The sequence below is a fragment of the Salvelinus sp. IW2-2015 genome, linkage group LG14, assembly GCF_002910315.2.
Source record: "Salvelinus sp. IW2-2015 linkage group LG14, ASM291031v2, whole genome shotgun sequence".
NCBI lineage: Eukaryota > Metazoa > Chordata > Actinopteri > Salmoniformes > Salmonidae > Salvelinus > Salvelinus sp. IW2-2015.
The window spans coordinates 8,147,643-8,171,611 of NC_036854.1; the positions used below are offsets into that span (position 1 = coordinate 8,147,643).

General features: G+C 40.3%; 2 protein-coding genes across 3 annotated transcripts in view; one reads left to right on the plus strand and one right to left on the minus strand.

Annotated features, from left to right (window-relative positions):
- The first annotated feature begins 2,111 nt into the window (after positions 1–2,111).
- Positions 2,112–15,912, plus strand: LOC111973357 (nuclear receptor subfamily 2 group E member 1). Of its 2 annotated transcripts, none has more exons than XM_024147478.2 (9): positions 2,112–2,876; positions 5,565–5,710; positions 7,756–7,843; positions 8,111–8,346; positions 8,747–8,893; positions 9,125–9,221; positions 9,407–9,544; positions 10,004–10,112; positions 13,313–15,912. In XM_024147478.2, exons 1-9 carry the CDS (start codon positions 2,819–2,821, stop codon positions 13,473–13,475), a joined length of 1,182 nt encoding a protein of 393 aa, XP_024003246.1. In that variant the 5' UTR covers positions 2,112–2,818; the 3' UTR covers positions 13,476–15,912. The 2 variants fall into 2 exon arrangements, with proteins under 2 accessions (XP_024003246.1, XP_023856468.1); XM_024000700.3 differs by having other exon boundaries at positions 2,116–2,876; positions 9,395–9,544.
- Positions 15,913–16,406: 494 nt separating this feature from the next.
- LOC111973072 (sorting nexin-3) overlaps positions 16,407–23,969 on the minus strand; it is a 34,601-nt gene continuing 27,038 nt past the window's right edge. The window contains exons 2-4 of the mRNA XM_024000253.3: positions 19,612–19,707; positions 19,343–19,467; positions 16,407–17,553 (exon numbers count right to left, since the gene is read on the minus strand). Of these exons, the coding sequence (XP_023856021.1) occupies positions 17,448–17,553; positions 19,343–19,467; positions 19,612–19,707 (327 nt within the window). The 3' untranslated portion in view covers positions 16,407–17,447. The remainder of the gene's footprint in view (positions 17,554–19,342; positions 19,468–19,611; positions 19,708–23,969) is intronic.

The following is a 23,969-nucleotide window of genomic DNA, read 5'->3' on the forward strand; positions in this document are numbered from 1 at the left end:
ATTAGCCCATACAAATGCATTGAATAACAGATTCACTACATGGAACAACAGATGGTCCCAAAAAAATATCAAAGGGAAGTTTGTTCTGAAGTGTCTCTCCTATATCTGAGAGCTATAAGAAAGATTATTTTTTTAACCTATATTTAAACATTTTTTTGCCACTAAACAGTCTAAGCCCTGTCTAGCATATGAAACGTAATATATCATACTAAATGTAGTGTCTTGGATTTACATACAGAATAATACGAAATGCTCTGAGACCAGGTTGCAGCCCTAGGTCTTTGGTGGACTTGGATCTATTATGTTCGCTGTCTTCTTTTTGTAAGATTGTATTTGATTTTTCTTAAAATACAAAAACATACATAGACAAAGACAGTAGACAACTGAACATTTATGTACATTCATTTCTACAAACATTAATGACATCACACTTGCTCAGACCCACATATTTGTTTTCTATGGCGCTTACTGACTTCTCTCAATAGGTTTACGCACATCTTGTTAGTGCTACCTTTCGATTGATTTGATATAAAAGAATGCAACCTAGTTGATAGCCTTCATACGGTTTTCATTGCTAATAACGGTGGAAAATTTCACGGTGGTAATATCGGCTTTCTATAGCCTATAGGGTTATTCCAATAAATAAGTAGTGTGACACTTAGGCCTATGCCTCTCGAATATTTAAAGACTATTTAAGTAGTTGCATACTGATGCTGTCAAGCCAAAAACCAGATACACAATCCACTGGTCCTTTGTTAACGATTTTTCATTGACTGCTGGAGAAGAAGGGAGTCACTAATACAAAAAGTGAAAGCAAGCAACCCAGGCAACCATGATGTTGGTTATATTTGTGTAAAGGCTATCAGTGATTGACGAGGATTACAAAGAGTTAAGGAGATTATCTCGCACATTCAACTGCCCCCCCCAGTCCCCCACTCACACCCTCACATATGCATTTCACAATCAAGCCCCACCAAAAGTAGCAAACATAGAAAGAAGTGTGTGCAATAAAGCTCATTATACTAAATGTGGAATATCAATATTGTGAAGCAATTATTTCCATTTTAAGACACGTTTACTAAATAGTCAAAGTTTTAGTTTTGATAGGCCTGATGATATCCACCTGCGTAGTTTGCTCTTTAACACATTCATTATATTTATATATAATAAACTTAGAGAAGTTGATACTTGGACCAGCTCGAGCATGCTCAAAACTGACTAAACCAAGCGAGCCATGCTGAAGGCAGGTTTTTAAGGGTGAAAGACTTGACAACGACTAATTGCAATTAACTACGACATTGTACCCCGCCCTTGTCCGTTTAAATCGACACTTTCAACGTCCATATGTCCTCTAGGGTACCGTGGGAATGTTCATAATTAAAAAACAGAATTATGGATTTCTGGAGTTACCGGGCGAAAGCGCAGCAAGCTGTCAAGGTCAGGGTGTCACTGTCAATGATGCGGTCTACGGGTGCGATCGTCCCTTCGCCCCGGCACACCCTGCTCCTCAGACAGAGAGGAGAGGCTGCATCTTTCCGCCCCGGCGAGCGGGCACAGGGGGGCCAAGGGAGGAGACCACTACACTGTTCTAGTCTACATTAGCGTGTGCATCCCCGACCCAGAACCCCTGCTTCGTTCCCAACTACTAAAGGGCGATGGGAACCGCTGTCTCTGTCTGTCACACAGCTCTGGTAGATGAGGGGGATGTCCAAACCGTGTACCGTTGACTCCCTCTCAATGATAATCGATCGACATTCGTTTTAGGCAATACTAGTAACAACACACTTGCACATTCATAAACTCAACAGGTGCACATTCAATTGTGCTCAAACTCTACCCAAAGAACACTTGGATAAGGCTATGTGGAGTTGACAAAAGCAGCTCAATTTAACCAAACCTATCAAACACTTTATAAATATGTTAAGTAGCCTATAAAGAGAAAGTTGCACCTGTTGATACATGTCTATTAAAACACCAGAGACGCAGCAATCAGATAGAATGTAGAGAGGTGTAGAGAGAATCGTTCAATAGCCATGCACAACACCCCTTATTAATTCACATAAATCTACAGCGCGGTGTTTTCTTTCCACTCCCAGTTACAACCTCTGCGCGAGCCTTCGGAACTCTTACTTCACTTGCCTCAGAGCGAGCAGCCTGAGTCGGGTGACGTCATCCTGGCACACAAGAGTTGGGAGTAGAAAGCAGGGACAAGCTAAGTGGGTGAAGGAAGTGGAGTTCTCCACCCTCCGCCTTCTCTGACACTTCTCATAAATATTACTAAGCTTTCATCTAACGACTCACAGCAGAAAGTCACCTCTGCTTCGGGTTTGAACAAGCATTATTTTACCAGTCGTTGTTTATCAGTTAAGAAGAGCATTGTTTTTGTTGGTTTAGACTATTTGTGTTCCGTGGCTTCTGGACTCGCTTGGTAGACAGTCCGTCTGTTTTGGTGCGCCGCTACGGCAGTTTTCTACCCAACTTTGTGCGCCTTGTTGCGCTCTGCGCACCCGAGGAGCCGTTGCCTCTCGCCCGGTGTAGACGGCTCTCTATCCGGCTATCGCGCTGCTATCCACACAGCCAGGACTTTGTGAAACTCAACGTCCAATACTTGCAGATACTCCAAAATCCATCTTGATAGCTGGAATTTTATAATCCTTGGAAAATATACAGTTGGCCGACTCAGGAGTCAGGACTTTACATAAATCTATTGGTTTCAGCGAAAACTGTAGATGTAATGTTTTGATATCGTTCAGCTGATGCTTTTGCACAGACAGAGGATTTTGATTCTGAAAATAGAAAATAAACGACAGTGTCCACGATGAGCAAACCCGCTGGTTCAACAAGTGGGTGTTTGGATATTCTGAATGTTAAATCAAGTAAGCATACTAAAGTTTATCTTTCTCCTTAAACTATAATTGGTTAGTAAGGTATTTATCATTGTTATAATGCAAACATGTATGAATCGAAAAGTAATAGGATATTATGTGAAAGGCGTTGAAACATTCCGAAATGAAGTCATCGACAATTTGCGTTTACCTTGGAGTTGCGGTAGGATACATCTGGTAACCCATTTTATAACTTAAACTATGAAGTCGGTTTTGTACAATAATTGTGCATGTTCTTAGGCCTACTTAAAAAAAAAAAWTTTTTATTTTACAATGTTTTTCATAGGAATGGTACAGGGCCTAGCCTATCCATTAATACAACTAAATTGAGCGCTGTAGGCCTATGCTTCTTCGTTTTCCAGTTTAATTCCAGTTATTTGTTGTTGATAAGTACGGCATTATTCTCTCATAAAAATAACACTGCATATTTCTGCTTGTTTTGCGATGTTTATTTCTAAAAAGATTAGTAAAGGTAAAACATATAGGACTAAATGTTCCTGAAATGTTGTGCGAAACACCCAAACTATCAAAACGATGAAAAAAATGTACGTGAAAGAGACTATACAAACTATATGGAGGTAGGCCAATGGGCCAGTATTGGCATGATAGCCCAAAAGCTCATTTATTGATAAACAATTGTGTTGATTATGTCTATTTGTCAATATGTGTGTGTGTGTTTGTGTGTGTGTGTGTGTGTGTGTTGTGTGTGTTGTGTTGTGTGTGTGTGTGTGTGTGTGTGTGTGATGTGTGTGTGTGTGTGTGTGTGTGTTTGACAGGCCAAATATTTTTTACCATACTGATTTTAAAATGGCATACACAAATAATTGCCCTTGCATTTTGTTCAAATTAATTATGTTCTATGGTTGAAAAATTTGCAGGACTTTATGGGACTTTGTACATCATAAATGAAAGAAAACATTAAAGTTCTGGATTTCGGGACACTATAAGGAATGTTTACATGTGTGTGCAAATAACTGGAATAATGAGACAACAACAATTAGCCTATATTCTATATTCTGTAGTTTAATACATGTCTTTTTTTGTTGTTATTGTGTTAAGTGTTGCTAAACTGCATTACGTCCAAACGAAATATGCCTATAACGCATATAGTTTATTATTTGTTTCACCAACGCCTGGTTGGTTGCTATTTTGGCCTAGTCGCATAGGCCTTGGCAAATCTCAGAAAGCAATCTACAAGTATTCACTTTCATACAGCTTTTAAATTAGAATAATTCACAATTGTTGTAGCCTAATATTGCATGCTTTCCTCCAAGTTCATTGCACACATTGTGGGTGGTCACAAAAACATTTCCCTCAGTAAAACTCAGTCTAACTTCTTTCAGCAGGTTTTGGGGTTGATGGTAATTACGGTAATGGAATATGCCATATATCTTTAAGCAATTACGGCACACAATGGCGACGACTGGAACCCCTATTGAGATAAGTTACCGATGTGTTCCCCCACACACCAAAATTAAACTTCATTTTTATTTCATAACATTTTCCTCCAACAGCTTTATGGGAAATGTGCCCGTTATTAGTGCGTAATTATAATTGTCTAACGAGGACATTGCAATACTGGATTAATTCCTTATGTGATGCCTATACGCCTACTTCTTGGCGTATAAACTTTTCAGAGGCGCAGTTAGGCTATCGCCCAACGTTTATTGATTGTTTCGACGGTTTATACAGTTATTATTTTTTTAACGAATAGTTTTGAGTAATTTAGGCCTATTTATTCGTTTTTGTTGTAAACCTGGCCATGGCACCAAATATTTTTTCAAAATCTTTGAGATGCATCCTGGATTTTCAACCCTTTATAAAACCACGTGATTGAGAAATGTAATTGCCATCGACTTCTTTGGTACTCTTTGCATAATTGGTGTGTTGAAGTCCCAACTCATCGCCGAAGTCGATTGTTTTTGATGCTCTGTCGTTATGGGGTCGTATCCGAATTCCCATGCTACCCTTTTTGACGGGTCACTGCATGGTGAATCAATGAGCAGGTGGCAAAACGTCAGTGTAATTACATAGCCTTCTTTTCCCTATATAAAAAAGACTCCCTCATATACATACAAATATACTTCTTTTAAATAGATTTGAATAAAAAATCTTTACAGAAATCACTTTTTTTCATTTACTCCGGGGTCGATTTACATACACTTCATTTGAGTTGGTGAAACGAGTTGGTGGGCATTATTCTCTGTGCCGTGTCACTCCCTAATCCGCAGGCCTACAGACCTGCGGGATAAAGCAGCTGTCGAGTCCCATTATGAGGGGGAGTTGGCAGCTTGTAGAGATCGGGGCAGTCAGACGAGGTTCAATGGGGAAAATCATTAAGTTAACACTTTCCCTAATGTCTCCATTGTGTGCCCCCTGGAATTGTCTTCAGAGACCTCAGATATGACGCTTCCCACAACCGAACTCACAAGAAACTTGCGTGTGCATTCCCATGGCCGGACGGTATATGAAGACACTGTACACTGTCTGTTGTCACGTTACTGTGTGTTTCGTTTTGTCCTCCTTCATTAAAAGGGAGGGGTGATGATGAGGATGGGTACAGGGCATGAGTTTGGATGCAGAATTTATTCAGATGGGGGCTCTTTCCAAGCGCAAAACACCTTTCTGAATCTTGATCTTAAGGAAATAAATAAATAAATTTGTATTTATTCTTTCCAGGTCGTATCTTGGATATCCCGTGTAAAGTGTGTGGGGACCGTAGCTCTGGGAAACATTATGGCGTGTACGCGTGTGACGGCTGCTCTGGCTTCTTCAAGAGGAGCATCCGCAGAAACAGGACATACGTCTGTAAATCAGGTTCTCAGGTAATAGGCCTAACTACAGTGTTTTTCCAATTTAATGTTAAACCTATTTCAAATGCAGGTGGTGACTTTATCCTAAATCTATCCAAACATGACGCACACATTGGGCATTTTACGCACGGTCATGTTGCGTCTTTATCGGCCAGTCTTGAGTCTGCAGGGTTAAGTCTCTCCTAAAACTTGTCTCTGTGAGCGGCCAGCCACCCAGGGCACGACAGGGCCTAATTGCATCGCCACCCAAGGCCATTGACTGGCGCTAAGCACAGTCCTGCTTTAATGTCTCAGGTGTAATCCAATCTAATGTAATGACACTAACCCGAGGATTTAGCCAACAGTGGGCGGAATAGCCCTACTTATCCTCGGAGATGAGACTGCTGCTGAGCCGCGGGGATCGAGTCAATAGCTGTGATAATAACACATCCTTCACCTGTAGAATGGCGTCCCAGGAAAATAACTGTTTAAAGGTCCAATGCAGCCGTTTTTATCTCCAAATCAAATCATTTCTGGTAACAATTAAGTACTTACTGTGATTTTTTTTCAATTAAAATTGTCAAAAAGAAAGAAAAACAGCTTGTGAGGAAATAGCAAATCCTCAAGCAAGAATTTGCTAGGACTGTCTGAGGGTGGTCTGAGTGGGGAGGGGAAACTGAAAACTATAGCTATTTTTGGCAGAGAGGTTTGGAACTCTCTTAGTCTATTAACTAATTTACTGGCTGGTGATATCACCAGGCAGGCCAAAACTCCATCCCACCAAAACAATACTATTTTCAAGCTCTTATAGTAAAAGGGAAATATCATAGTTTTCACAATTTCACAGTATTATCCAACCGCATGGCGTGGAAATATATATAAAACACATGAAATCACGTTTTTGACTGCACTGGGCCTTTAACAGCCATTCGCTTCTCCCTCAAACACAGCATGTCATTCACTCACTGTGCCAGAGCCTTCATAGTGTTAAGATCATCGTTGGGGCGGCAGGTATCTTAGTTGTTAAAGCGTTGGACTCGAAACCGTAAGGTTGCAAGATCAAATCCCCTAACTGACAAGGTAAAAATCTGTAGTTCTGCCCCTGAACAAGGCAGTTAACCCACTATTCCTAGGCCCATTATTGAAAATAAGAATTTGTTCTTGCCTAGTTAAATAAAGGTTAAAAAAAAAACATCTCACTATGTATCTTTAGCAGCCGATCTGTTTTCCAGAGTCTTCGTTAGTAACGTTGCTCTTAAAAACATTCCCAAATCTACCAGTGATCCAGACCACTCATAGAGCAACCAAAGAGCAGCATTAGATGTTTTTTGCCCTTCCGCATCACTTTATCTACAGAGGATCTCCGCTAAACATAGAATGAAAATGTTTAGGCTTTAGGTATATCTGTCTGACTGTGACCACCGATAAGTTCAGAACAAAGTTGACTATAAATACAAAGTTGCCAAAGTACTTGCAATTTTTGCAAACAAGTGAAAGATAAAACGATGCTTCAAATGAAATCAGAGATCACTGCATTAAAATATAAATAGGCAACATGGGCCTAAATATTTAAATAATATTTAAATCATACTCCGTTTTTTTTTGCGACTAGGCTACTGTCTGTAATTTTTGCCTCAATATGTTTCATGATGTGTGACAAGATGCATTATTATTGGGTAAGCATAATAAGCCGCTTCAATATTTGCAGACATAGGTGGTAATATCTCTCTAGTCTAGGAGCCGATCCGTTGTCGGTATTGTGGAATCATTCTAATGTTAAAGTAAGATTTGAGTAGAGAAGGCTGATCCGAGAGCGGCGTTGCTTTTCTATAGATCCTATCAGTTTCGACATATGATTGAACGACGCAATTAGCGAAAGTTCTCTCTACTTGCTGAAAAAGTTGCCTCGTACAAGTGGTAGGCTGCGATCATCGTAATGGTTAATTTACATCCCAACAGGAAAACGAGGCCCAGAGCAATTACATTTAACTGTGATTCTCTCTCGCTCGCTCCCCCCCCCCCCCCCCCKCCCCRCGTTCTCTCTCTCTCTCTCTTTCTTTCTCTCGTTTCCATTATAGGGAGGATGCCCCGTGGACAAAACGCACAGAAACCAATGCCGAGCGTGCCGTTTGAAAAAGTGTCTTGACGTGAACATGAATAAAGACGGTAATAGGCTTAATTTAATTATTATTTTGGCTACACGCCGGCAGTGACATTTCGGTTTGAGGCGATCAAATCGGATGGAAAAGTGTATTTAACGTAATCAGCTGAGAGCGGGGTAAACAGAGGACGTATTCATAACATTCTCATAAGAGGCAAAGCCTTTTACCTCACCGAGCTTTGAACAAAATAAGAACTTTGATAAATAAGGCATTCACAGACGAGTAGGTCTAGCTTACTAAAGAGTATTGTTCCTGCTCTCCAATTTGACAGCCGTTCAGCACGAGAGGGGTCCCAGGACTTCCACCATACGCAAGCAGGTCGCCCTATATTTCCGGGGGCACAAAGAGGTGAACGGTTCATCGACCCACTTCCCGGGCTCGAGCCTACCGGGGCCGCCGTTTTTCACTACGGTCACGCAGTTGGAGCCACATAACTTGGAAATGAGCGCCGTAGCAAGCACGCCGGAGAGGCAGGCCATCGTTGGACTGGCCCAGCCCACCCCAAAGGTAAGCCCCTGTCCTCCGCTCACCCTTCACTCACGGAGCTGCGCTATGTGCCCAATGAGTCAAGGAGTACAACCAAGCACGTTGGAAAAACACAACGTGCTTCTTTCTCAACTTTTAAGAGGTTTAGAAGTTGACATTCCGGTCCCGATTCAGCAGCTTCGAGTCACACAATATGTAAATCATATTTTCACCTCCATCCAACGCAGGCAACATTAGCTTATAATTAGACCCACAGCTTAATCTAGTGTTGGTGCTTTGAGTTTTATGAGATACACACATATTAGTCACAAATGTGGCACCAATGCATTTGATCACGCTATTTATTAGTCCTAAAGCACATTATTTTATTCAAATGGTACCCCGAGGCCCTATTTGTTTATATGGACCTCTTGCATTGCAGTACCCTCACGAGGTCAGCGGCACGCCCATGTACCTCTACGAGGTCGCTACGGAGTCCGTGTGTGAGTCAGCTGCGCGCCTGCTCTTCATGAGCATCAAGTGGGCCAAGAGCGTTCCCGCCTTCTCCACGCTCCCCTTACCTGACCAGGTAAGCCACTATATTCAGTATGGATATTATAGGATAGATATTAGCCAATAAATTACATTATTAGGCTATCCCTTTCCAAAAATAAAACGTACAATTGCATAGGCCTAAATACAGTAATCAAATAATATAACTAATGTGTTCAAACCTTAATTCTCTATCAATATTTTCTTGGAAGTATATTAGGCATGCTCATTGTGCGGCGCTGACTGAGGTTTGTAATCTGTTTTACAGTTGATCCTGTTGGAGGACGCCTGGAGGGAACTGTTTGTTCTGGGCATAGCGCAGTGGGCCATTCCGGTGGACTCCAACACCCTGCTCGCTGTTTCCGGTATGTAACCCATATGACCAATCAACAGGTTAACTCTACTTAACCGATTAGATTTAGGCTATTTACTATCATGTTACGTTTAGATGATTTTCGTTTCGATTCCATGGGATTTAAATGTGGCGTTGGAAGGAAAGCGAAAATAGAGACAGATTCTCCATTCCATTTATTTGAAGGTATGAACACAGACAACACAGAGTCCCAGCGGTTGAATAACATCATCTCAGAAATACAAGCCCTGCAGGAGGTCGTTACTCGCTTCAGACAGCTGCGTCTGGACGCAACCGAGTTCGCCTGTTTGAAGTGCATCGTCACGTTCAAAGCTGGTGAGTTGAAGAGGGGGTCATAAAAAATTATATTAAAATAAATTATCCTCACTAAAATCACAAGAAGGCAGGGTTGGGGTTAATTTAATTTGAATTGCAGTCAATTCAGCAATTCATTGAAATTCCAATTCCCAATTCCAACTATCTTCCATGTGTTTTAATAAGAAAAATGTGGAATTGGAATTTGGTTTACTTTCTGAATTGACTGGAATTGAAATGGAATTGTCCCCAACCCTGCAAGGTCACCAATAGTTTAGAATAAATAAATAAATAATAGCCAAGGATGTTAATGCCAAAAACAAAATAGATATGTTTTTTATTTTTTTTACATTTCAATGCAGATGTCTGAAGTACTTTGACCATCAATATGAAATGTATATTGACAGTTATGCATTTGTCAGGTACATGTCAATATAATGGCAGTCAGTAACCATATTGTCTGTGCCTTTTCCCTTCAAGCTGTGCCAACGCATGGCGGGTCAGAGTTGAGGAGTTTTCGCAACGCCAGTGCCATTGCTGCACTACAGGATGAGGCACAGCTCACCCTAAACAGTTACATACACACCAGGTGAGACATTTGATAAAAACTAACAGTTTAGAAATGTTTTATTTCTTAACAGATATGCAGAAACTTGTTTATTTAAGCTATTTGTTCACTATACCAAAATACTTGGCACACAAGTGGCCAGCCAATATGGACATATTTCTGTACTATTATGCACAGCAAGATAGGCTACCCTGCAAACAAAAATTTGTTGTTAACATCCCCAGAACGTTACGAAATGGTCGCCTAATGACATCAAATGTTGTGCCATGGTCCTGTGGAGGTTTTGTCTAGTTTCCCGTTTTTTTCCCGGGAAAAAACCGTAATGTGCATTATCTTGAAAACTGCAATGAAAGTATATGCACTGTCCCGCGAAGTAGGCAAGTCAGTTAAGAACGCATTCTTATTTTCGATGATGGCCAAGGAACTACCTTGTTCAGGGGCAGAAGGACACATTTTTACCTTGTCAGCTCAGGGATTCGATCTTGCATCCTTTCGGTTCCTAGTCCAACGCTCTAACCACTAGGCTACCTACCGCCCCAATGTTAGTTATTTGTATTAAATGCAAGTTATTTTTTGTTTTTTAAACAACTAATTGACAGACATCGGTTAAATTATTTGAATTCCATTTCGTCCATTTCTGTGAGCTCAATGCGCACATTGCTCTGCAGTTTCTCAGGAGATAAATCAGATCAAATGCCCGAACTGTACGATGTAGTAGGGAGTTGTAGTTTCCAACACGTCAATGCTCTACATAGTTTAACACAGAAAACGTTATAATTAACTACAATGACCATAATCCATTGAGCGGTTTAACTTGTCCCGTCTGTTTTTATTTTACGCCTGCTACAAGTAAGACACAGAATGTGCGTAGGAGGGGAAACATAGAGAGCAGTTTCTTTGCTAGGTATCTCCACCTGAAAATACATGATCTAAGTGATTGATAGTTGATATTCAGTAGTCATAAAAGTATGCTTTATTTAATTCGAAGAACTACTAAAATAGTGACAGCATAGACAGCATAGACAGTAGCTCTATAGAGACGAGATGAGTTGGATTGAAAGAATAAAGTCATCAAATAAAACAAATGTAATATACACAACAACTTAAATATTTTATTTCAGTAAAGTAATGTGAATAACTGATGGTTAATAAGTGATAAGCAGTAATGGACAGTCACTACCATCATGGCACTTTTATTAATTGTTTTATTCTGTGTTGGTACAACATTCAACCCACATAATGCACAGTTCATTTAATGTTGAAAAAATAATCTAAACCAAAATCGTTTTTTTTTTTTTTTTAATCGAACCCGAACCGACCTCAAAAAGCACTAATCGCTTAGTGCTAATTGTGACAAGCATCACTACATCACACCTGCCCAGACCCACTAGCCCCACCCCTATCTCCACGCCCTTATCACTTTCTGCCACATGGCCTCAAACTGCATTATTTTGTTTCTCTCCATCGCCCACCCTCTTAAAATCTTTAGACAATAAAGCATTTGACCTTTCCATTACCTGAACAACGAAGGATTGATTTATTCCCAGTTTTTGAGTCTTAACTTTTTAAAAGATACTTGATGAGAAGAGTATTGTCCAACCCATCGGGAACCCCCCTGCAGTCTGTATATCTTGAAATATACAGACAGACGAATGAAAAGTACATTTGCACTGCAATTCTTCTGACATCCATCTTTCCAACTCCGCCCATAACTTTTGAATTTTGTAACATTCCCAGAAGGCATAAATTCAGCTTTGTGTCAGTATAATATTTATTTGATCAACTCTCAATCTTGAGCAAATGGCACCACTTTACAACCGAGTATGTAGGCTAATAAGGTTTAGAGATGTTGCACCCTCGGAGCGTATAACGCCCCCATTCACAACGAACACATTAAGTAGCCTAGGCCTATAGACGGAACGTTTTTGTAGGACATTACATTTACTGATAGATTAATCAACAATCAACGCTAACTAGCAACAAAATCACATTTACAGTTAGCAATCTAGCTAATATGTTTTGAGTTCCCACTTCCTCAGGTAGTGTAGCATAGGCCTATAACTTAGGCCAATATGCACAAAAAAGATATCTGTTGAGCAAAAATATAATATTTAGAGTTAGCAATCTAGTTAATGTGTTTTCAGTTCCCACTTCCTCAGGTGGTGCATTTTGTAGCATATAGGCTAGCCTAGGTCAATATGAACAAAAAAGATGTAGGCAAATTAATCACTATAGAGCCCTAAAGAAATCGAATCATTCTGAATCCCAATTTGACAGGTGGCACATGAAACTATCAATCATACATTCTTTGGAAATGTTAGATGAACTAGCTAACTTATTTCTTGAATCATACAATCTCAGTTGAATAAAATTTAGTCTAGAAATCTGCCACTAATGGAAAGTAATTGTGAAATAACTTTTTGTCCATATCGCCCAGCTCTATGAGAGCATCCTAAAAACATACTTGATTACATCTCGATCCCCACAACTAACGGAGTAGGATCTAGACAGACCCTTATTGGAGACCATGACACAATGTCTTGCCTGAGCAAACTAGGACCTGTATGAAACATCCCTGTGTGGTCATTGAATGTCATGAGGACCTCCTGTCAGAGCCAAACGGGGACGTTCTCTAATGGTCATTAAAATAATTTATTGTAACCTTCTGTCGGTAGCAGACCAAGACCTGTACTGGATGTCCCCTTGAGTTTACTGAATGTCCTGAATATAACGTCCCATTGGAACAACCCGGGGACCTTTTTGTAACGTACCCTAACGATCATGCTGCGACCTTATTGTAACGTTTTGTCTGTAATAATCCAGGACCTGTCTGAAACATTCCCTCGCAGTTATTGAATGTCCAGAGGATGATGTTCTGTCAAAACCAAATAGGAACCTATTTCTAACGCTTCCTGGTCATCAAAGTACTTTATTATACATTATAGTGCGACCAAACCAGGACCTGTACTTAACGTAATGTTTTGATGTTCCTATAATGTTCAAAGAACGTCAGTGCGAAAATATCTCGCCGAAACTCTGAAAGTGACCTAATGGGAATGTTGCCTAATGTCCTTAAGATGTTCCGTTTGCTGGGTACTTTTTCAATTCATATAAACAGTTACATACAAGCAAAATGTTCAGGGAGGCACTGTGCAATTAGAAAACAGTCACAAATAAAATTTAAAGACAATGAAATAATTGCATCTTTCTTGTTATTGTAGATATCCAACTCAGCCCTGCCGCTTTGGGAAGCTGCTCCTGCTTCTACCAGCTCTGCGGTCAGTCAGCCCGTCCACCATAGAGGAAGTATTTTTCAAGAAGACCATCGGGAATGTGCCCATCACAAGGCTCCTGTCTGATATGTACAAATCAAGCGATATATGAGTTTATTTCCCCTGCTTTTGAGTGTCTGCAAATGCTCAGACACAAATGTTCTAATGGGCGCATGGCAAGTTGAACTTTAAGAACTGAGTAATTTGTAAATTACATGCATATTGAAGACAGTAAAAAAGCTTGATTTTACCAAGTAGAACAATCACCTTTGGGTTAGGCTTAAGTTTTGAGGATGTAATTTCCCTAATAGAATTGCCTAGCCAATTTAAGTAGGTTACAATTTCACAAAATACTGCAATCTCTGGTTTTTACAAAATAACAGTGGAATGAGCCATCTGTCCATAATTGATGAACCTATAAAAACGTGGAGATGTTTTTGAGTGTCTCTAAGACCAATGAGCTTCACAACAAATGCCCTTTCAATCTTTTATTGCATTGTTCAATCTGAGTGGATGGAAGAAACCAAAAAAGATTACTCGCAACTCGAGCCACGGTCAAATATGATATGGGTTGCACTTGACCCAGTGCTGAAACCAAAGGCCGTGGAGCGTCACAACTGCCGAAGAGGAGGCACCACCTCCTCAAGATGGGACAACACCGACTGTTCTCTACAAGCTCGTGTGATGATCCCATACACTCAGAGGATTGAGAGGAAAGAGCCGATCAGGGCCCATTTTTTGTATCTATCTGGATTTCGCCTATCGGATAGGATTAAATGTATAGAAATATAATTAATAGAACGGGAGTCCCCATTCAAGTATATGATTAGTCTGTTCTATTAATTATATTTCTATGCATTTAATCTTCCCTGATATGGGAAAACTATATACAGTACCAGTCTAAAGTTTGGACACACCTACTCAATCAAGGTTTTTTCTTTATTTTTACTATTTTCTACATTGTAGAATAATAGTGAAGACATCAAAACTATGGAATAACAAATATGGAATCATGTAATAACCAAAAAAGTGTTAAACAAATCAAAATATATTTTATATTTGAGATTCTTCAAAGTAGCCACCCTTTGCCTTGACAGCTTCAGTTGTGTTGTGACAAGGTAGGGATGGTATATAAAAGATAGCCCTATTTGGTAAAAGACCAAGTCCATATTATGGCAAGAACAGCTCAAATAAGCAAAGAGAAACGACAGTCCATCAATACTTTAAGACATGGTCGGTCAATTTGGAAAATGTCAAGAAATTTGAAAGTCACAAAAAACATCAAGCGCCATGATGAAACTGGCTCTCATGAGGACTGCCACAGGAAAGGAAGACTCAGAGTTACCTCTGGTGCAGAGGATAAGTTCATTAGAGTTACCAGCCTCATAAATTGCAGCCCAAATAAATGCTTCACAGAGTTCAAGTAACAGACACATCAAAACATCAACTGTTCAGAGACCGTGAATCAGGCCTTCATGGTCGAATTGCTGAAAAGAAACCATTACTAACGGACACCAATAAGAAGAAGATACTTGCTTGGCCAAGAAACACAAGCAATGGACCTTAGACTGGTGGAAATCTGTCCAAATTTGAGATTTTTGGTTCCAACCATGTTCTCCACATGTGTGGTTCCCACCGTGAAGCATGGAGGAGGAGGTGTGATGGTGCTTTGCTGGTGACACTGTCAGTGATTTTAGATTGCAAGGCACACTTAACCAGCATGGCTACCACAGCATTCTGCAGCAATACACCACCCAAACTGGTTTACACTTAGTGGGACTATAATTAGTTTTTCATCAGGACAATGACCCAACACACCTCCAGGCTGTATAAGAGCTATTTTACCAAAAAGAAGAGTGATGGAGTGCTGCATCAGATGACCTGGCCTCCACAACTACTCAACCCAATTGAGATGGTTTGGGATGAGTTGGACCGCAGAGTGAAGGAAAAGCAGCTAACAAGCGCTCAGCATATGTGGGAACTCCGTCAAGACTGTTGGAAAAGCATTCCTCATGAAGCTGGTTGAGAGAATGCCAAGAGTGTGCAAAGCTGTCATCAAGGCAAAGGGTGGCTACTTTGAAGGATATAAAATCTATTTTGATAAAAAAAAAAAATTTGGTTACTACATTATTCCATGTCCTCTATTATTCTACAATTTAGAAAATAGTAAATATAAAGAAAAACCCTTGGATAAGGTGTGTTGAAACTTGACTGGTACTGTGTGTATATAACTGGCCCTGAGGACTTGACAAAAGCTGTTTTAAGCTCTCAAATTTAGAAATAAAACAAGTAATTGTAATGAGCAGGATTCTATGTTCAAGGCTGAGTGAAATGTCGCCTGTTTGTGTTGGTGTGTCAGTGTGTGGGGAAGAATTAAAAATGATTACTTTGTGAAGTTAGACACTAACACTGGAAAAAAATATTCAGCACTTGGATTTCTGAATTTTGCTGTTTGCTGTAAATATTTTTTCTCTGTTGTACAAAGTGGGAGTAATAATTTTGTGAGAGTTGTCCTGAAATATATTAGAAGAATAAATGATATTGAATTATAGGTGTCCCAAATATTCATTGAGTTACCCCTATGCCACACTGATTGCTAAATGTATTTTCTTTTCACTAAATATGCTATCCAGCTTCTTCAGGTATAAGGGAGTTTTGGAATCCAAACCACGTGAATGTGAACCAGAAAGAAGGGTACAATTCCTTGAAACCCCAATGAGAACAAATGCCATGGGTTTTAAAGTTAGACTGCAGTAGAGTGCATATTGAGTCATGGCAAATACAATGCCCCAGACGAGACCTTGGGAGAAGCTGTAATAATAACACATTGGCTCAGGGGTTTCAAGTGCTGTCCGATGAATCAAGGGCTTTATCGTTATATTGGCTTTCATAATGATAAAAAAAAGTACCATTGACATCATTAGTGGCGATCAATGTCGTTCAATCCAATTAAAGTGGAGAAAAACAGGATTCATAGGAAGTTCGGTGTACAGCAGGTTGCCATGGCAGGGCAACTGTATATCAGAAGCAGCATGGACCAAAATGTGTGTGTATTCACTGAAATCTTTATTCAGGAAAACATGACAACGCATCACCACCTCATGCGTATGAGTGCGTTTGACCTGTTTTATTGAAAAACTTTCAAAATAAACAAAATGGCACAGCAGTATACAAACGTCATAAACGCACATGCACGGTCAGTCGGTAGAAAAATTCTGTGGGGTTCCCCTCTGTGGTGCATTTTTTCCTCATTAGAAAATAATTTACAGGCTAACTAACAGGGGAAGTGCTGGCTGGTAGTACACACTGACGGTGCGTACAAGACAACTCGGAAAGCTCCGATTTAAGTGCATTCATGACAACTGGGAATGCAAGCGCCAAATGGGATTTTTATTTTTTTATATATTTTTTATTTTTTTAACAGTCATCCAACACAGAAATACCGGTCGGAATCTCTGGCATTATCCTAGAGCTCCGACCAGAATATCACTGACGTCATTATATTTCCCCCAGTCTGAGCTCGTTTTTTCAGGGACTGTCTAGTGTTATTTTCAGAGTCAGGGGACCATCCACAAAGTGTGATTTTCAGAGTCAGGGGACCGTCCAGAAAAGTGTGATTTTCAGAGTCAGGCATCATCTACAAAGTGTGTGAAGTCGCAGTTATGGCGGTGAGGACAATCATTCCAATTGGACATTGAGTGGAAACAGTGCGTAATGTATGGGGTTTAAACATGAGGTTTGCATACATGGAAAGGTATTTTTTATATTTCTTTAAAATATCCAAGACATACCTAACTGATAAATACAGATAAATGTAAAACACCAAAGTTAGTGGTATTTTGAGACAAAAAAACAAAAATAAATGATTTTCAACCACAATTACATCGAGACCATTTCTTAGTTTCATCCAATCGAGAGTTGAAAACGAGCATTACATGAGATCATTAATCAAACGGAAATAAAAAGACAGAAAGTGATTACAAATGAAAGAGTGAAGATCATAGAAGTGTTTTTGGTCAGAGCAGAGTAGGACCGTTAGCAGTAGAGAGAGCTTTGAGTTGTGGGCCGGGCGGTGGTCCTGCTCTTAGGCTTGTCGTATTTTGGAGGGGGTATAGGTCTTGTCCACAGACTCGTCCTGTAGAAACATGTGCAGGCAGCGCTCGTTCTGAGCCAAAGGGTGACCAGCCACTCTGAAACACAAGACAGGGAGAGAGAGGTTATGAATACATGTTGTTACAGTCTGTCTGACATGGTTACAAAGTACATGGTAACAAAGAACACATTCTGTTCATACATTTTATTTCTGGAAACATTTTCAATACAATCCTTGACCATAATGACTTCCTTACTTATTCCTCTTCGTTCTTATAAGGAACATAAGGCTTCCATGAGAGCGCACCACGAGAGACATTGACCATAATTGGACAGTCAAGTACTACTCCAGTCTCCTTTTTACCTGATTTACAAAACTGTGAAAAGTTCAGGAGGGTAGCAAAACTTGCCGACATTTTCAACAGGTTTGTTTTCAATTACCAAACAGTCAGGTCAGGTGCATTTTGGAGGACCACTGACCTATGTCTGATGGTCATTGAGAGGGAATAGGGAGCACCTTTACTAACTGTTATTTTAAATTGGCAATTCATGAAGTCTCCATGTTACATCTGGAGCCAGAGAATTTGATTAAAAGCAAGAATGACCATTGAGGTCAGGTAGAGGGTGAGGGATGGAAGCAAAGTAAAAGGGAGAGAATAAAAAAATAAGGGGGAAAGAAAGAAAAAATTGAAAGACAGACCCATTTTCCATGACTGACGTACTCATCATCCTACGTACTCTCAGCTAAAATGAGAAATATTTCTGAAGGCCAAGCATGACCAAGGGTTCACGTACTGGTCAAACAGAAAAATTACAGAGGATTTGAGGAGGCTTCCGTTTGCCATTAACAGAGCAAGTTGAGCCCCACCCCTCCCCAACTAATATTTAAAAAAAAAAAAGATTGACAGGGTTCAATTAAACTGTATCTTACCTGGCCTCTAAATCTTCCCGACCCTGTCCCCACTACTCCATCCCAAGTCTGATTACAAATCTCACCTTTCATTTTTGAACAACATAGCCGACTAACTTCCGTCCAAACTTCACTGTGCTGTTCTCTCCTCTGCTGGGTTGTTTACAAATGATAATGGTGTTTACCTCCAGGAAAAGGGTTTTCCTCTCACAATGCACTCAATCACAGATTATAACAGCAGAGCGAACAAGCTCCATTCCACTGTGCAGCTATTAAGTCTAAACAATGCTATGATCAACAGTAGCATTTAATTGAAAGAAAAATACAAATACATTTTTAAAAATAAATCTTAATTACCAACATATTCTCAGCTCCCTTGAAAAACCAATGTATGGTTTTACATACTTAATATTCTAACAGGTAGCATTCGCCACATTTGCACATGAAACAAAGATAATAGCCAAGTCTGCAATCAAAGCAAATAATTACAGTCCCACTCTAACTTTTATTGTTCTCTACATGGGGGTGAGAACACCTTGGGGTAAAAAATAAGCAGGGGTGCACACACCATGCCTCAGGAAACCACTTGCTGTAATTTGAGACACAATTATCATAAATTACACATCTAAAATAAAACAAATGTAGGAAGTACTAAGGGACACACTTCTTGTTCGTTTACCAGGTAATTATGAAGGAGAATTAAGGAGGGGGGGAGACGACATATCTGGCTGTGTGTGTTCAGTCTGTTAACGACACCGAGAGAGGGAATCTAATTGATCAACTGATTTATGCTAAGTGTTTCATAGGCTCCTAAGGTTAAGATTGAGCTGAAAGTGTCTGCATTGATATGTTTAACATACACACATGCCTACATGCACTCTCTCACACGCCTGACATCAATCAAAAAGTAGTAATATCACAAAACAACACCCTGATTCAAGGAAGCAGAGGATCTAGAGATGACTGTGTAAACTCACTTGTTGAGGAACTGCTCCAGCCCAGCTCTCCGCTCCTCGATGAAGGAATCGTCAAATATCCCATCGTCCCCTCGGAACGGAAGCTGTCTGAACAGAGCCTTCCCGGGGAGAGGGGGGACCACCACCTGAGAGCGTCACACACATACATTAGTGGCATAAACCAAGTGAAAAACTTTTAGCGGTTTTACTGTTGTGTTTCTCTGTTTTGATTTCCTTTTTCCTGTGTAAAGTGTACCGAGACTGCTTTAAACCCCACATTGATGGCTCACCTTGCTATCTCTCTCCAGCTCCCCTCTGAGCCACTCAAAGTCGCTGTACCTTCTCCGCACACGAGACTCCTTCAGCTTGAAGATGGGCAGGTTGGTCTAAAGGAGAAAACAGGGATAAAAAAATAAAAATACTTAAGCCCCGTACAAACCAAATGCGTTAAACTGCATGCGTTCCGGCAGAAGTCCTTTCATTTTAAATGGTAGGCAATCCGCACCATTGCGACTCAACTTCTGGACAAGGCTGCAGTACGTGCAGTGTGTCTCATGCATTGGATTTTTCAAACTTGTTTGTTGCTTTGCCCATGCGGCTGTTGCTTTGCCCATGCGGCTGTTGCTTTGCCCATGCGGCTGTTGCTTTGCCCATGCAGTCTCAAAACAGAAGATTAACAACTGAAGATTTGGGTGATTCTGATTGGGGGCGGCAGGTAGCCTAGCAGTTAAGAGCGTTGGACCAGCAACCAAAATACTGTTGGTTCGAATGCCTGAGATGATTAGGTGAAAAAGAATAAGTCACTGTGCCCTTGAGCAAGTCACTTAACCCTAATTGCTCCTGTAAGTCGCTCTGGATAAGAGTGTCTGCTAAATGACTAAAACGTGAAAATGTGATTGCATAAGAATTACTGTACCACAACGGGATGGAGTCTGTTTGCACGCAGGGTTAGGGGAACCAGAGCACTGTAGGGTAAACAGACTAAGGTCAGAGAGTTAAAGAGTATAAATAACACTAGGGACCACTCCAGGGGTGTATTCATTAAACCAATTCTGTTGCAAAACGATATACAACAGAAACTATTTATTGCAAATGTAAAACATGAGTTTCTATTGGACAAATTCAGGTAGGTCCCTCCCTGTTCTGTTTGGTTCTTAAACGGTTTCCGTAACGAATACACCCAAGGAGAGTTTGAACTAAAGCATTGTAGATCGCGTGAAGTATGAGTCCGTGCTAAATGATGCAGGGTTCTCCCCAGGATTATTAATATGACATTTACTCCTGAGGGGCTGACTTGCTGCACCCTCGATAACTACTGTGATTATTATTATTTGACCATGCTGGTCATTTATGAACATTTGAACATCTTGGCCATGTTCTGTTATAATCTCCACCCGGCACAGCCAGAAGAGGACTGGCCACCCCTCATAGTCTGGTTCCGCTCTAGGTTTCTTCCTAGGTTTTGGCCTTTCTAGGGAGTTTTTCCTAGCCACCGTGCTTCTACACCTGCATTGCTTGCTYTTTGGGGTTTTAGGCTGGGTTTCTGTACAGCACTTTGCGATATCAGCTGATGTACGAAGGGCTATATAAATACATTTGATTTGATTAACATGGTAGTGCTGCTGAGTACAGCAGCAGGGGAGGCACGGAGATTTTCGCATTTATTTAACACCCGTAACTGCCATTTCCTGCAATCTTAAGAAAAAATTGCCTTACCGTGCCTTCAGAAATTATTCATACCCCTTAGACTGAATTCAATATGGATTTTTTTTTTAAATAAAAAAAATAAAATAACTCACCCATCTACACACCATAATTAAAAAGTGAAAACATTTGTATATTTTTTTGCAAATCAATTGAAGTACAGAAATCTAATTTACATAAGTCTTCACACCTCTGAGTCAATACATGTTAGAATCACCTTTGGCAATGATTACAGCTGTGAGTCTTTCTGGGTAAGCCTAAGAGCTTTGCACACGTGTATAGTACAATATTTACATATTCTTTTTTAAATTCTTCAAGCTCTGTGAAGTTGGTTGTTGATCATTGCTAGACAGTCGTTTTTATGTCTTGACAGATTTTCAAGCCGATTTAAGTCAAAACTGTACCTAGGCCACTCAGGAACATTCAATGTAGTCTTGGTAAACAACTCCAGTGTATATTTGGCCTTGTGTTTTAGGTTATTGTCCTGCTGAAAGGTGAATGCGTCTCCCATCGTCTGTTGGAAAGCAGACTGAACCAGGGTTTCCTCTAGGATTTTGCCTTTGCATAGCTCTATTCCACTTATTTTTATCCTAAAAAAACTCCCCAGTCCTTGCCGATGACGAGCATACCCATAACATGATGCAGCCACCACCATGCTTGATAATATGAAGAGTGGTACTCAGTGATGTGTCGGATTTGCCCTAAACATAACGCTATGTATTCAGGACAAAATTCATGTTGACACATTTTGTGCAGTTTTACTTTAGTGCCTTATTGATAACATGATGCATGTTTTTTTAACTTGTTTATTCTGTACAGGCTTAATTTTAACTCTGTCAATTAGGTAAGTATTGTGGCGCAACTACAATGCTGATCCATTCTCAGAGTTTAATGTCTTTGATAGGAGAAAAGTCACCATTGGCCTCATGGTGAAATCCCTGAGCGGTTTCCTTCCTCTCCGGCAAATGAGATAGGAAGTACGCCTGTATCGTTGTAGGGACGGAGTGTAATTAAAATTTCACCTTGCTAAAAGGGATAGTCAATGTCTGCTTTAAAAAAAACACAGTCAAAAGTTGACACACCTACTCATTCAAGTTTTTTTCTATATTTTTACTATTCTCTATACTGTAGAACAGTGAAGACATCAAAACTAATTAAATAACACATATGGAATCATGTAGAACCCAAAAAAGTGTTAAATAAAAATATATTTTATATTTGAGATTCTTCAAAGTAGCCACCCTTTGCCTTGACAGCTTGGCACACCTGGCATTCTCTCAACCAGCTTCATGAGGTAGTCATCTGGAATGCATTTCAATTAATAGATGTGCCTTGCGGAATTTCTTTCCTTCTTAATGAATGCGTTTGAGCCAATCAGTTGTGTTGTCACAAGGTAGGGGTGGTATACAGAAGATAGCCCTATTTGGTAAAAGACAAAGTCCATATTATGGCAAGCAAAGAGAAAGGACAGCCCATCATTACTTTAAGACATGAAGGTCAGTCAATACGGATAAATTCAAGAACTTTGAAAGTTCCCTCAAGTGCAGTCGCAAAAACCATCAAGCGCTATGATGAAACTGGCTCTCATGAGGACCACCACAGGAAAGGAAGACCCAGAGTTACCTCTGCTGCACAGGATAAGTTCATTAGAGTTACCAGCCTCAGAAATGGCAGCCCAAATAAATGCATCAACTGTTCAGAGGAGACTGCGTTTATCAGGCCTTCATGGTCGAATTGCTGCAAAGAAACCACTACTAAAGGACGCCAATAATAATAATAATAATAATAATAATAATAATAAATAAGTAGACTTCTGCATGGGCCAAGAAACACGAGCAATGGACATTCGACCATGGAAATCTGTCAATTTTTTTATTTGGTTCCACCGCCATGTCTTGTGATGACGAAAGAGTTGGTGCAAACTGATTTCTGCCATGTGTAGTCCCACCGTGAGCATGGAGGTGGTGGTGTGATGGTGCTTTTTTAAATGGTGACACCAGTGTTGATTTAATTAGAATTCAAGACACGCCTTTCGTAACAACATGGCTCAGTGCCAATCCAGCGCGATTCTCCTTTGAGGTCGGAGATGACACCCTGATACGTCACCTGGTATTGGCGCCTTAAACTTTAATGGCGTAAATTTTCTCCATTTTGTTTCTAGTCAATAACACAAGCGAATTTTGGAATTTCCATATTGGAATTTTACAGCTATCTATGGTATGGCTCCCATACTCTTCTAACAAAGTCATTTGCCACAGAGCTCCCTTACCGACGACACCATAGTGGGGCTTAGCCCTCAGAAGGGCCGAGTTTCAGACAACACACGGTTAAAGACGTCGTCGGACAAAGGGAAATGCCTGTGCCTTCACGTCATAGATGACCACTTGGCCTTCACAATGACGCCGGCATGACTTCAAAAAACTACACTTGCATAGAGGATGCTCAGGTGATGTGATTTGTTGTGGCGCCGTGTGGACTGTGGGAAGACAAGCAAAAATAAAGCATGAATGTCCTCTAGGCCTTGGTGGATGAAACCTTGTTTACTCTAAGACACTGTAGTGGAAAAGCCGATTTCCGGTGAAGAGAGCGGAGTTGGTATTGAGAGCAACTGATAGAGAGTCCGTGCAAAACTGTCAAGGCAATAAGAGGGGTGGCTCTTGTGACTCGGTTTGAAAGTATAATTAGAAAACAAGATTTTTCTGTATATTACTTCGTTAACCTACGACTTTTATATCAATGAGCAGCTTCTTCTATAACACAACTCATTCCATATGGTGTTATTTTCAGTAGTTTTGATGTCTCAACTATTATTACCACGATGTAGACATAGTAATAATAAAGAAAAATCTCTGAACTGACTTGCTGTTCCAAACTATACGCCTCTTGCTGCACACACCTTATTCAGTTCCTGCCCACAATTCTATGGCTTCTGATGGTCAGGGGT